The sequence below is a fragment of the Taurulus bubalis genome (genome assembly GCF_910589615.1).
Source record: "Taurulus bubalis genome assembly, chromosome: 20".
Classification (NCBI taxonomy): Eukaryota; Metazoa; Chordata; class Actinopteri; order Perciformes; family Cottidae; genus Taurulus; species Taurulus bubalis.
Window position 1 is genome coordinate 8,196,145 of NC_136608.1, and position 14,406 is coordinate 8,210,550.

Here is a 14,406-nt window from a genome sequence, read left to right on the forward strand (position 1 = left end):
TCTGTATAAAGTCTAAACACTGGGGGACTGGGGGATAGTGGGAAGGAGGGATGAATGGCTGGCTGATATGTGTTTTTTTTCTTCCCTCTTCTCCTCTCTGTCAGTCTCTTCTCACTCTCTCCTTTTCTTCCTCTCCAGTGATCTCTGCATGCCTATTAATGTAGCAGAGGAATGCCTGTGTAAACATTCTTGTTTCTCAGTCCGCTTCGCATAATAGTTGCCTGTATCGCCTTTCTCCTGACCTCACTATCTGAAACCAATTACACCAGATCCATTTGGGCTGAATCTTATTTTCATAAGGATCCCCGTGTCACCGTGGTCTTGGTCGCTCTGTGTGTTATTTTCCCTCTTATTTTTTTTTTCTTCCTCTTTTCCAACCTCAGTGATGGATATCAACATCAAATATGCCTCTGAGTGCCTTGTTATTTATATAGCGGGGCCTGGCTCTCTTTCTCTCTCTCTCTCTCTCTCTCTCTCTCTCTCTCTCTCTCTCTCTCTCTCCGTCTGGCTTTCTCTCTCATTCTGAAGAATGTGTCACATTGTGCTGTTTATACAATGTGTGCATTAATAGACCGGGGATGTCATTTTTTCTTGCATAGCAACGCAGGTTAAATAGGCGGTGTGCCTGCACTCGTCTGTGTTTTTGTGTCCGCTCCGGCAGCTCTTCAGCAAACTTTTGATGACTTTCCTTGGCATGTTGTGCTTTTTTTGTGTGCTTCGAGATGAGCTCCAGCTTGCCATCTCTGTGGAGTGGAAAGTGGGTGGCACAAATTGGTGCTTTTTACTGTAATGGCTGAATACTCAGAGCCAGTGTAAGTGAGCGGACAGGACTTTTTATTTATTTATTTCTCTCTCTCTCTCTCTCTCTCTCTCTCTCTCCTTTACCTTCCACATCGTCACAGACTCTCTGAAAAAATGGCTAACCCCACTTCCACTGAGGAAGTGACAGGTAGTCTCAGGCATGACGAGCCACTCTGGAAAAGTTAGGCCGGTGTTGATAAGGTCTGTGTTATGTTTGGAGAAGTACTCTTTATGCAGTCTGAGCAGACTTCTTTTCTAATAAGCCGCATGTAGTTGATCTCTCTGCTTCACCCCTGTGTGTCACCTCTCATATCCCACCTCCCTCGATATTTACCCGGCACGGATATTGGAAGTGCAGTTAAAAACATCTCTTTCTTTGTACTCCTGACCGTGTGTAATATATCGCACGGCTCTCTTGACTTTGGATATAGCATAGCGAGTCGTTATTGATTCACACATGGACAAACATTTCCTCCTGACGGCTACCTTGGTCTGCGCTCATAGAGGAGCCTTCCTTCCAACAGGACTCAATAAACCTTATAATTACTTTGATTCACCAATCATGGGGAGATTAATTAGGCCCTGTGTTTTAATTAGCGAGGCGATTGGCTGCTTTCAAGGAATTTGTTTTGTCTTTTGCCGCCAGTGAAAGGAAGTCGAGCAGTGTTTGATTCCCCGTCCATTTTGAAAAAAAAGTCCACACGCAACGAAGCGTCACCGTCTGCTGCAGGTGTCGATGTGTATGGGTACCTTTAATGGCAACTCTGTGTGTGTGTGTGTGTGTGTGTGTGTGTGTGTGTGTGTGTGTGTGTGTGTGTGTGCTGAAGAAAAGCCATGGCTCAGCTTACAGATGTCACATTACACACACACACACACACACACACACACACACACACACACACACACACACACACACACACACACACACACACACACACACACACACAAACCGGTGGCGACTAGGCTCCTCTTACCAAGGAGACAGATCAATGCAGTTAGGACCCAGTTCCAGTGTAATGTGTTTGTTTACTTTAGTTCAGAAAGCCTGGCTCCTCCTGAGCACCCAGACAGACAGACCCTCCCTCTGCACCACCTCGTCACGCATCCCCCCCCAGCTCTGTCTTTTCATAATTGATCAGGAGGTGGCTGCGTTCCCCGAGGGGTTAAGACATGGCAACTTTTTTTTACTCTCTCTCTCTCTCTCTCCCTCTCTCCCCCTCTGTCTTCTCGTCTTGTTTGCTCAGGATCTCAATGTACTAGTTCAAACATTGTTCCCACCAGCTGGCAGAGCTGCGCCATATGCACGCCCTGTCAAGGCAGCTGTTGTCATGGATACTGGCAAGCACCAGAAAATAAAATGAGCACCCCCTGATTCCTGAGGAAGTGTCACTCTCCATCTGAGTTTTTTTATTTTTATTTATTTTTTCTTATTTCTTGCTTTCCCTCGCTCGTCCCCTTCTTTTTTCCTCAACAAAAAAAAAAAGAAGAGGAAACACCTGTGAAGTTGTTGTGTATATGTGTTTTTCCTCTCCCACTTGATGCTCGTGGGCCTGAAGAATACAAGGTGTACGGCTGTGTGGAGCAGCAGCAGTAGTAGCAGCTGTGCACAATGTTCTTTTCTGCCAGACTCTTTCATCCATCTGCTCTTGAAGAATCGGAGTGAAGCTGCTAACCCAGCTGCCGCCGTACCTGTGAAGCCGGAGCTCGCTCCTCGCACGCATTCGGCACACGCACAACCGGGCGGGAGGGGATCTTAAATCCCATCAAACCCCAGAGAAATAAATTACACCACATCCCAGCCTCTCTGATCCGTATCATCTCCATGTCTGGCAAACACATCAAGCGGCGTTGATGACCAATTTTACAATTTACAAATGTGAATTTTCGATTTTTTTATTTATTTTTCTCCATGTGTAAACAGCTGTGAACTAATTCCATCAGACAGCGAAAGGTCTCTTTCTCTATGTACCCACCCCATGTTTCTATCCATCTACCAGCCATCGCTTGCTCATGAGCATCCTTAATGCATGGTGGGAAACCTGGGCTGCTAGTTAATTCACTCTAAATCTGATGTTGATTTTGTCAACTTTAATTACAGCTCCCAGGGACACTTCACATGGCGCTGCCTCTACTTCAAATTGATATTATGAATATGCAAATGTGGTGGTAATTTGCCGAGAGAAGTGGGTATTTCAGTTGAGCACACACTAGACAGGTCAATTCTACTGACGCTCTGTCTTTTTTCTTTTTTTTTGTTCACCCCCCTCCACCTTCTTCTTGATCACAGCTCTGTGAATTGTTACTAAAACGTATCTCCAGCGTTGTGTTAACCACGTCGGAATGTGTTGTGGAAAATACTGTGTGATTTTTGAGGTGGTTTTCACTCAGAAATGACTATTTTGTCTCTGAAAATGTGAATTATCTCCGCTGTCGGCTTTAGGAAATCTAATAGTTTATTTAGTCTTTTCCTCCCTTCCTCCCCATCTTTCTTCCTCCCTTTTTTCACACCGTCTTTTGTCTTGTGTTCTTTTCTTCCCAGGCCCTACAAGTAGCGAGGCAATTACTCTTGCAGCAACCAGGCAGTGGCCTGAAATCTCCAAAGAGCCACGACAAGCAGCGTCCACTGCAGGTAAAGCTGCTCCCCGTCTAATCTCTTAAATCCATCCATAATACATGCTCCTCCGAAAAGAAGATTTCCTCTGTTCCACAAGTGTGTTTGATTTGCCGACGCAATCCTCGGACCTGCCATTTGAATCCTAAAGCTGGACAAGCCAGTCCCCAGGAAGCTAAGCGTCGCATAGATACAAGAAACACACGACACAGAGAGCAAAGCTTCGAGTATACGTTTCATTTGTCAAAACTGGACAATAATTAATACGCAAAGTATATCCAAAGGTTGAGTGGTAGGATGACAGCTGATTTGATCTGTATGCTTTTCTACAACAGATCCTCAGCATCCGGTGGTTAGTTATTATTTGAAAGACATGTCAGCCTGACTAGTCTGTTACACAGACAGCTAATTTTAACTGCCTGTCATCTTCACTCTTCACAACTAATTTGCCTTATTGATTCATAGAGCTGTCTATTTCTGTTGTCAGTGATTTGGAAAAGGTCACACGTGTACACATATGCACCCCCCCCCACACACACACACACACACACAAGTTGCACAGTTGCACACCGACGCCACAGTCACACATATATACACATTAACACATCCTCTTTCTTCCTGGTGTTGAGATTTTCTCACACTAGCGAGTCTTTTCATTCTGCTCGTTTTTAAGTCAGCAAGACAGTTAGTTGCTTTCCCCGACCCAAATTATGTAAGGCCCCTTGACATCTGCTCCTATGTTTTTATTATTAGTATTTTTTTTTTAATATTTAATTTATTTTTAGCCGTTTCAAATTGAAGTGTGGGAGTTTGTGCCCTCCACTCAGCTAATAAGTACTATCAAGGAGCAATGGTTTAACTCATTAGGGGCTCTGTGCATTTCATTATTGTCAGGGAAATTGGCGTTAACCTCACCCGTTGATATTCTCACAGAGTCTAACAATGGCGACACCTTCAATTGGAGTCACACCCCTGTGTACCTAATTACGTAGTGGCGAAGAGATAAGGTTGGCGAAGACTCGGTCGTGCTTTTGCATTTAAATAATTCAACTCAACCTCATCAAGAGTGTTAGTATTACTGGTACATTCACACATAATGGCATCAGAAATATAAACGTGCTTTTTTTTTAAAGGGTGTTTATTTTTTGTGAGTGTATTTCCTATCCATTTAGCTGTGAGGAGGTAAAAAAAAAGTTCTCTGTAGCTTATTGTTGGGGTCCATTGCACTTCTTCTATTCTTCTATTTGAGCTTCTGTATGCCAGAGCGAATTGATTCAAACAAATGGGATCCTGATCTACAAATGCCTGCATAGTCACCAAGTACAATACATACATGGCAGGAGGAACAATATTGGTTGAGTGCAGTGTGGGTACATGATAACCGTCAGCCCATGTCCAAGCCCCTGCCTCTAATAACACCAGCAGATGGTAAATATTGAATATTTACATTTGCTTACTCCATCCTTGCCTCACGTTGGCGATATGAATCAATATGAATCAGAGGGCCTTGCCGATCGGCCCGTCCTCAGCTCCCAACTAATCCATCTGTTGATCCAGCCTTTATTAACATCCCCACCTCTTTGTCCCAAAAAGTCTCCATGCAGAGCGCCAAAGGAGAGGCACTGCCGAGTCCCTCCAGTGATACACACTAGCAAACAGGGCTCAGTGCATTCTGGGCCAAGATCATTTCTACAGTGGGAATATGCTGCTGCGTGCCCTTGAATCCACTCATTTCAAATGACATTTTAGCCTTAATACTTCATTGTGCAAATATCAGTGTGACGCAGAAGAAACTCAAACTTGATTAAAAAGCCTTGTTTTGCTATTCTTATTGTTCTATTTCTTCCCCCCAGTTGTCTTGAGGGAATTTACACAATAAAGCTGCATTATTTACCTGGATTATGAAGCCACGATAGGTGCTGTAGTGCAATATTTTATTAGCGTCACGGCTTGATAAGAGTGAATAGCAATCAAGCTGCATGTTTTCCAACAGAGGAATCCGGCGCATTGATCCCCTTGTATGATTAGCAAAGTAGAAAGTGGGAAAGGGATTAATATTACCATGACATCCTGCTTATGGTAGAGATACTGATAAATCCTCTGCCAGTCTTTTTTCCTCTTGTTCTCCCATCTTTGGTATTTAAGAGCGGGAAATGATCCATAGATCATGGCATGTAAATTATTTAGTACACAAGTATCTAAGTGCCTCAGCTTGCAGTTTTAATTACGCGTATTAGCGGCTAAAGGCTCTCGCCTGACTAATTCTATCTGCTCGCTCATCGCTGCTTCTCAGGAGTTGATGATGCGGAGGCAGGCAGCTCTGGCATTCACATGCACTCACACACACACGTGTAAAAAACAGTCTCACAAACACACATACAAACACACACAAGCTGCTTCTCCACATTTGCGTAATGTGACAGGTCTATTATTACACAGTAAGCCCATGGGAGCACTCAATAAACACCTATTTCTCCCTGTAAATCCCCCTGCCTCCGCCATGCTGCTTACACGGCTCTCCCAAGGCACACAACACCCTCTCGTCTCCGCTCCTCTCAGTGGCAATATCCCCCCTCTGAAAGGCATTTATACACTGACATTTGGAATACAAATAAAGAAACGCGGACAAGGAGAGGCGGAGAGGATTACAGTGGCCTACGAATCTTGACAGTTGTTTCGCTCGCGCACATAATGCATCGACGCATAGCCCGCACTCGAACACAGGCACAATGCAACTTAAAGTTTCCCCGTTGCCAGAAGTGACTTTGTGCAACACTTGTTTGTTCGCGGCTCAGGACGGCACAGGATTTAAAGCGGCTTATGTTTTTTAGGAATTGCTCAAGATTAATACAAATATCCAACTAAATAAACTGCAGGCGTGCCAAAAAAACCTCAACTGACTATCTCACCACATCTGCTCTTAACATGGTACCCCGAGGCTCCCAGTGTGGCACACCCACCACCTCTATATGTCATGGGGCACATATAAAACAGCTAGAATGACCCGCCCCCACCTCCCGGACAGTGTGAAGGTACCCCATGACCCCTCCTCCCCGTAGTTAACATCCAATTCAAAACCTGCGACCGCTGCTTGTCCCCCTTTCACACTATCAAGCTGTGAATACCTTTTTACAAGACTAATAACCTCAGCCCCATCTGTGCTCTGCTCTAACTATGAATGTTTAAATGTGTTATACTTAAGGTTTTTACGGTTTGTGTGTGCTTCGGGAGAGATGTTGGCTTAGCCCTGTTTTCTGTAATTCGGCAGCTTCCTGCCTGGGCCAGTCAGATTGGCTGTGGGCACTGGGCCATCCGAGGAAGTGTCACACTTTTAAAGGTCAGGTCCACGCGTTCTTACCACTGAGCGAATATCACCTCGATAGCAGAACTCATCTGCTTATTGGCTTTCATCCGGAACACACACAGATGCAGAGGGAAAAGGGCTGCGACGCTAGACTCGAGTATAGGTTAGCTGACTCCGACGTGCGTGGCTAAAGGATTGTAGTTCACATTTACATTTATGAATATATCTTTCCACTGCATCCCCTCTGGTTGGATCTGAAGAAAAAAAGAGAGAAATTATCACTGCGGAAGGTAAAAAAAGAGAGGGGGAAAATATTATGTTATTCATGAGGAAAACTTCTGTTGACTCTGAGAGAAAGAGAGAAAAAAACGTCAGCACATTTTAAGTCAAACACCCTTGGTTACTGCTTTTGTAACCAGAAAACAAGATATTTTTTTTTCTCTCCCTCCCCATCTTTTTTTTTTTTTTCTCCCTGCATTTACAACACCTACAGGACAAGATTGCTAAATTGCGAGGACAGAGCAGGTTCATCATTGTGATGCAAAAGCAGTTGAAATGCAACCCCAAGGCGAGGTAGCTGAGTTTGGGGGATGAAGAGAAAGTGAGAGGGAGGGAAGGATAAAAAAAAGTAGCTCAGACCTTTGATGTAGCAGCAACAAATTTACCTTGTGACAGAAGATACATGGGTGCAATAAACGAGTTATACCAGGCCTTACACATGCAATCAGATGATTCCGGCCAGGGTGTTAATTGGATCCTAACCGGCAGATCTGATACGCCTGGGCCCCGGTGGTGAGGGGGAAAGCCTTTCCAAGTGATGAACTATAATTCACTGAGCTGCTTGAAGCACTTGTAATTTACTGTGTGTCACTGATGAAGAGGCTGATCCAGTGGAGGCCATATTACCTGCAACATCAGAAGGAAGTGTCTCCCCTCCCTCCTCCTCTCGCTCTCACTTTCTTTCTATTTCGGCACACTCCTCTCTCTGCACTTTCTTTTATAATTCTCTCCCCCTCTATCTGTCGCTCCCATTTCCTCTTGAAAGATGTGCACCTGCAGGGAGGAATCAGTCGGGAGTGAATTGTGCCAGTTTAATGATAAAGGTGGAACAATTTGTACTGATAATGACACAAACAATGTGCACAAGCGATGTCACAATGTTGTACACTACATTCGGGAGGCTTAATCAATGACTATCTGCATGTCGAGATAAATCAATATGGAAATTGCGCTAAGCCTGTCCCAATCTCCTCAGGCTTTTTATTAGAGGCTTTTGCATGATGGGTATTTATTTTATGATAAATTGCACTTCTCCATGCACTGCTGCCAAACCGCTATGGAAATTGATTTTGGAAAACATTCCGTAATCTACTTAGCTTCAGTCCTGACAATCTAGAGTATCGATCTCCCTAAGCTGAAGACACGACATGCGTTTGAGTGTGCGGCGCCGATGTGATTTTTACACGGCAAACACACGTGCACTCCTCGCCGACCGCACACTTGAAGTTCACTGCGAGGCGCCCGCCAGGCGAGCTGCCCTCTAGCTGTGATGGTCCTCGAACGGAGAGTCCCAGCTATCAATAATCGTGTGGCCATATTTGTCAGTAATTGGCTCTTAAAGGAGCAGTGTCAGCTGAAAGAGAGTTGAGAGGTCAGGAGTCCACAAGCTATGAGGGGGGTCTGAGTTTGGGTTCCCTGGGATGCTGAGAAGATTGAGATGAAATAGAGGTGTGGGGGTCGGGGGGGGGACTCCCTTTTTTCTCTGGATTTCTTTCTCGCTCTTCCTGTGTGTGTGAAAGGAAGCTCGTGGTTTAATTAGCTGTGATTCTCCCTGCAAAGGATCCCCAGTAATTACCGACTAGGACCCTTCCATTTCTCATTGCGGTTATCTTCAGCAGTGTCTGTAGAGCAGCTCAGTCCCTTGTCCAGTGCTACACAGGAGCAACCTCTGTCGTTGATAACCGCCCCGCGCTCGTTGCCCCCGCGATGTTTATGGCCGACATCTAATCACTCGCCCCCCCTGCTTATTACGGCTAAGTGAATTGTACAGAAGGAAATCAAATAAAAGGAATTCCTCTCTGCTGGACTTTAATTGTTTAAGTTTGAACTCTGGAACACCACTTATCTCCTGCTTTAGGTAATTTGACTCATAAAAACTCATTGCTGTGAAGATAAAGTGCCACACAGCAGAGTGTGTGTAATTTCTGGAAGTGTATTTGTCCACGAGTCCAGATAGCAAGAGGCAGAAAGCCGTGTTAGCTCGGTGTGGTGTTTTTCTATTTAATGGCTGAATGCCCGGTTAGATCAAACATAACGAGAGACTCGGGTGCCAGCTTTGCCTGGAAGAGATACCTGAGCTCTCCGTGGAAGAGCTTGACCTTTTAGCGAGGCATTGGACAGGCTGGTTACAGCCTGCAGGTGTGACAAGAGTGGTGTAATGATCTGCTTGTTCTGGTGAGGGTCCCACCAGTGTTTTCACATCAGGAGCCAATTTAAAGGTCCTTTGTTTTGCTCCCCAACTTTGAGGGCAAACCACATGGCATCAAAGTTTTCTGTCAATACCGCTCATCGTTCTCTTTAAGGCAAGGCACATAAACAAATGAGGCCTAGAATGGTAAACACAGTTAAAAACTATGTTTTTCTCTAGAGAAGGGGTTACATTCAAATGACTTAATTTGGCAAAGGTAATTTGCAGACTACCCTTTCCGTCCAATTGTTCTCCATTAAAAAACAGGAGAAGCACCTTCTCTGTTATTAAGTTCCCCAATGGCCACATCAGCCGCAGCTAATTTTAAACGATTTAATAAATCCCATTTCTTTTTTTTGCTGGAGTTGGAAATACATCCTTTTTGGATTACAGTGGCACAGCCCAATTGGGTATCATGGTTCTTCTTCTATAAGGGAGTCTTCTCACGGCGCGCGGATGTTTACGCCACTGCCATCGTCTGGTAAATGCTCATTAATTTTATCCCTCCGTGGCAAAATCATTTCTAGGAGAGGCAATTCAGCCGCCTGTTCCTTTCAATTCACCGCTCACGTCAATCAAGCCCTCGTGCAGCATCCTGCAAAATGGAGGTGTTATATTCCTGCAATTATCATGTCATATACTCGAAAATGTAAATGAACGTGTGTGTAAAATTAAATTTATGGGTTGTCAGTGAAGAATAAGAACCAGGAGAGCAATTACTTATCTGCTTTCATCTTGGAGCCTCCGATACGTCAAGCAGAAAAGTATGCAGTTAAACGCTGAAATTAGCATTGTGCTGCACTTCACAATGGACGTGGGCCAGTGCCTTTTCTCCCCTCTCTTTCTTCCTCCTGCCTTTTCTCCCTTGTCTTTCCCCTCTTTTTGTTTGGAGCACTGGTGAAATGAAGATGATTATCACCCATAATGTCTCATGAAAGTGGAAAAAGGAACTTCCCAATTTCATAACCAGATTGTTTCCTGTTTTTTTTTTTTTTTATTGTTTGGTTTTACTCTTCGGTGATGGATGAAATTCGGCCTTATTCATTAATAGGTATCAGACTATGAATGTGTATATTTCACAACTTGCATAATGACGAAACCGCGCGAAGTAGAATTTAGATTTAATTCCACTTTATATATGCGTGTGCATACGTTGGTGTTAAATCCTACATGTCTAAGCCGGCATCTCTTTTGTGAACCAAAACATCTTAGTGCTCGCATCCAATTAATAGTCTTAATGAGTGCATCACTCATGTTGTTTCTCAGCTGCACTCGTCCCATTGTCACGGCATCCAACACAAAACCAGGAGTGACTGCGGGGTAATTACTTACCTAGCAAATGTACCTTTAAGGGTTAATAACATTGAAGGTGTAAGCACAGCATTTGCATAATTACACACAGACTGTTTAATTTGCAACTTTTTGACGGCTTTTGTTCAGCACTTCGCTTATTGTGAATGCATTTTATTCTGGCACTCTTGCATAGAGGAGTCCAGAGAAGAAAAGAGATGTACCACAACATCCTCCTCCTTCTCCTCCTCCTCCTCCTCCTCTCCCACCTTAGATGGAGTCCCTTCTCTCTAAGACCCTAATGAACAATGGAGGCAGGATTTGTTTGAATATGAATATGAATGTGCAGCGGGGCCGGCTGGAAGTTGACCTTCAGCTGTGATTTTCAGTTCATCAGGATTAGTCAAGGCGGGCGATCAGGAGCCACTAATGCATAATGACTTCTAAAATGAAAAATGTGTAGTGACCATGCAAATGTCTCGGCTAATCAAAGAGGGGGGAAAACCTGGGGAGGGGGGGGGGGGGGGGGGGGGGGGGGTAGGCGTTGAGGAGAGGCGAGCTAAACAAGGACGTGTCAAGGCCTGACAGAGAGAGGGAGGGAGGGAGGAGAGACATGCATGGAAAGTAATCAAGGCAGCTTGATTAGCCGGCGATGAGGACAGGGATGTCTTATTGGCCCCTTGACACACCATATAGGCTGGCTACTGTCATGGCAGCTCCACGCCAAACACTGTCGCAATTAACGTCAGCGAAGGTGCTACTACATGTTGATATTTTAATTGTGTTGTAAAGCTTGTGGTTCAAGGCTCTTCGTTGACCGGATGCAGCATTCGGCTGTAAAAAAAATCTTTGCTTTAGTACATTGTTGTGCTATAAGCTGATTAAATTACATTTCAAAGGTCATATGGAGAAGGAAGAGGTGATTTGAGCCACTTCAATCAGACCAGTGAAGTGTGTGTATATAAGGACAATCAACTGGAAAAAACATCGCTCACTTGTGCTGATTTTATTTTCCAAAGCGCCACTGAAAAGTCAACATTTAAGGCGGTATTTTCTTTTCCCGAGAAAAAAGTTGTTGAATTTTTAAGCAGCCACAAGGAGCTGAAACTCCATAATGTGGCTGTTAGCCCACACTCCCCTGTTAGATTGTGTGCACACTGCACACAATCAAAGTGCGGAGAGAAACGTATCCTTTGTCTATTGATCTGCTGCCTCTGAAGTCGCTTGCGCTGCCGTCTTAGAAGAATTTGGCAGAAACACAGGATATGTATCTTTGTTTTGTTTTGGTGAAGTTCTTCTCCTGCAGTTTGACGGCTTGTATTTTAATGATTATCTCCCTAAAAGTGACATACATTTTTCAAAATGGCATGTCGGCAGAGAGCCAGACACAATTGTGCTTTTTGCTGCTTTTGTGAGAATATAAAACTCAAAAAAACATCACTGCAGAAGGCACCGAGTATAGAAACTGCCCTCGACATAGTGTCCGTGTCTTCTTTTTTATTATTTTTGTTACATATCTCCATCCCCTCCAACATAAATTAATATTACGGGTGAAGCCCCGACCCACCTCATCATGCTGCTGATGTGTCCACTTCATCAGTGTAGTTTTAATCAACTTTATAGTTGTGCATTCACGCTGTTTCACCATAGCAGCACTGATAGGCACGCTAAAGTGGGGGAGTTCAAGGGTCCTGCTAATTAAGGTCTACGTCTATTTAAATCCTCTACTTTTCCCAGCGGGGTGGAGGCAGAGCAAAATAATATGAGCAACACAAAGGCACAGCACCCATCTGTCCTTCAGCATCTCCTCTAGGCTGCCAAGCGTCACGGCCATGGGAGGCCTGCTCTCCCTACCTCTATGTCACCAATTACTACACTCCCAGTAGATCCATGCCAGTAGGCCTGACGCACCTCTCTAATGCTTTATTTTTCCAACTTCCTCTTTTTTGTTTCTTACTCGTCCACTCGAATAGGCGTCATCCATTTGACGCCTATCCTCTCATTGTTTACTCTCCTCCCCACTTCACATCCCACACGTCTCCTGTTTGTCACCCCTCACATCCGCCTGACGTTCTCTCTCTCTCTCTCTCTCTCTCTCTCTCTCGTCCTCCCTGTCCAGGTACCAGTGTCAGTGGCCATGATGAGTCCCCAGGTGATCACGCCGCAACAGATGCAGCAGATCCTCCAGCAGCAGGTGCTTTCCCCCCAGCAGCTCCAGGCTCTGCTCCAACAGCAGCAGGCTGTAATGCTGCAGCAGGTACAGACACTCACCCTTTACACTCACATGCATGCACGCGCCCTGTAGACAAACATTTTGGCACAAACACATGCAGACACACACACACACCTGGACCTACACACATGGCACTTAAACATTCACTTCCACCAACATGGAGAGACGCATACACATCCAAATCTAGCCCTACAATTACACGTTACTTCATTTAATCCTTAAAACACCGCCATTGGGCGTTTTTTTTTTTGTCTGATGTGTGTGCAAACATCCACATAAACGCACCATAACCCTGCACACCGCCCTGAGTCACTCCGGTGTATTGCAAACAGCGGTCGCTCATGCCAACTCACCACCACAGCCCCGTGTCCTTGACACGCTTACCAAGAGGAATCTGGAACTGACGTACTTGTTCACGTCACCTCTAATTAACTGTCTCTCGTGAGTCGCTGGTTCAATTCCCTGACAAGCATCCATCGGGGACTGGGAGAGTAGGGCACAGTTGGGTTGAACACCAGGAGCTGAATGATAGGTGACGGATGATGTAATATTTGGAATCAGCTTGAGAAAGCACACACTCGGCACAGTTTGGTGTCACAGTTGAAATGCATTTGTCATTTATTGATTTGATTAAGGGAAAGAGAATTGTTTAATTAAGAGTGTCAGTCATTCTGATGATTCCTCTTCATTAAGAGCAGCCAGACTCTGGATTTGGTTTCCAGTACAGTGAAGCGTGCCTCAGCGCTGCCTTTTTCCACAGCAACTCGAGGCACTTAACATTTTCAGTTTGCATATTTCGTACATGGTAAGTCGTAACATAGCAGTTAGGATCCATAATCCTAAATCACAGGGTCACAACCAATGTTCCCTCTAATTTTTTTCAGCACTGAGCAAAACGTTTTTTTTCTGAGCGCACATTTCAGCACTGTGAGCAATTCGCAACCACGCGACCAGCCGAAAATGACCACAAGCCTGCGTTCGCCATAGGGGATTCAAAGAGATGACAGCAAATGCATCAATATGTATACAAGGTTGATATTTATTCAATATCCTTTATAATGGCTGGACTTTGGGAACATTTTAATGATGGTGTTTTACCAGTCAGTTTAGTTGAACTTAAAGGATCTTTGTTGAACTTCAATAAGGAGAAGTTATGACTGGTTCACTGGTTATGACTGATAATGATATATATAAAAAAATAAAAGTATCAAAGGTGTTTAGTCATTTCTCAGCAGGTACAACATTTAAGTGGAACTTCATTGAAAGAAAAATGCTAATGCAGAGCTAAACAATAATTATAGGCCTATTAAATTGACATGGTGTCCTTTTTCCTAAAGGTAGCCTATATAAACAATTTAATAACTTCATATTCTTCATATTTATATATGTCTGAAAGTTTCATCCTACCTGTGTCAGTTTGGACTATTTCATCTAGCCACTCATGTTTGAACGTTAGGCAGACCTTTTTCTGGGGCGCCTGCTCTGCCTTTCTTTTCGCCATGGTAGCCTATAGCTGCTGGAGCAGGGCCCGCCAAGAGGAGCCTAAACAGCGCCGGCCCGAGCTCATGTGGCGCTCTGGGCGAGCTTCACTCCTGGCGCCCGGAGGAGGACAGCGGGGGTGGGGGGTGCTAACGGAGGCAGAGCGCTAGCAGAGGTACAGAGAGCGCATGTCGAGAAACGGGACGCTGATTGGCCAAGAA

General features: G+C 44.6%; 1 protein-coding gene across 1 annotated transcript in view; it reads left to right on the top strand.

Annotated features, from left to right (window-relative positions):
• foxp2 (forkhead box P2) overlaps nt 1-14,406 on the top strand; it is a gene marked incomplete at both ends in the record, with an annotated part of 57,432 nt that overhangs the window by 14,237 nt on the left and 28,789 nt on the right. The window contains 2 exons of the mRNA XM_079236077.1: nt 3,341-3,430; nt 12,593-12,730. Coding sequence (XP_079092203.1) covers nt 3,341-3,430; nt 12,593-12,730 — 228 coding nt within the window. The remainder of the gene's footprint in view (nt 1-3,340; nt 3,431-12,592; nt 12,731-14,406) is intronic.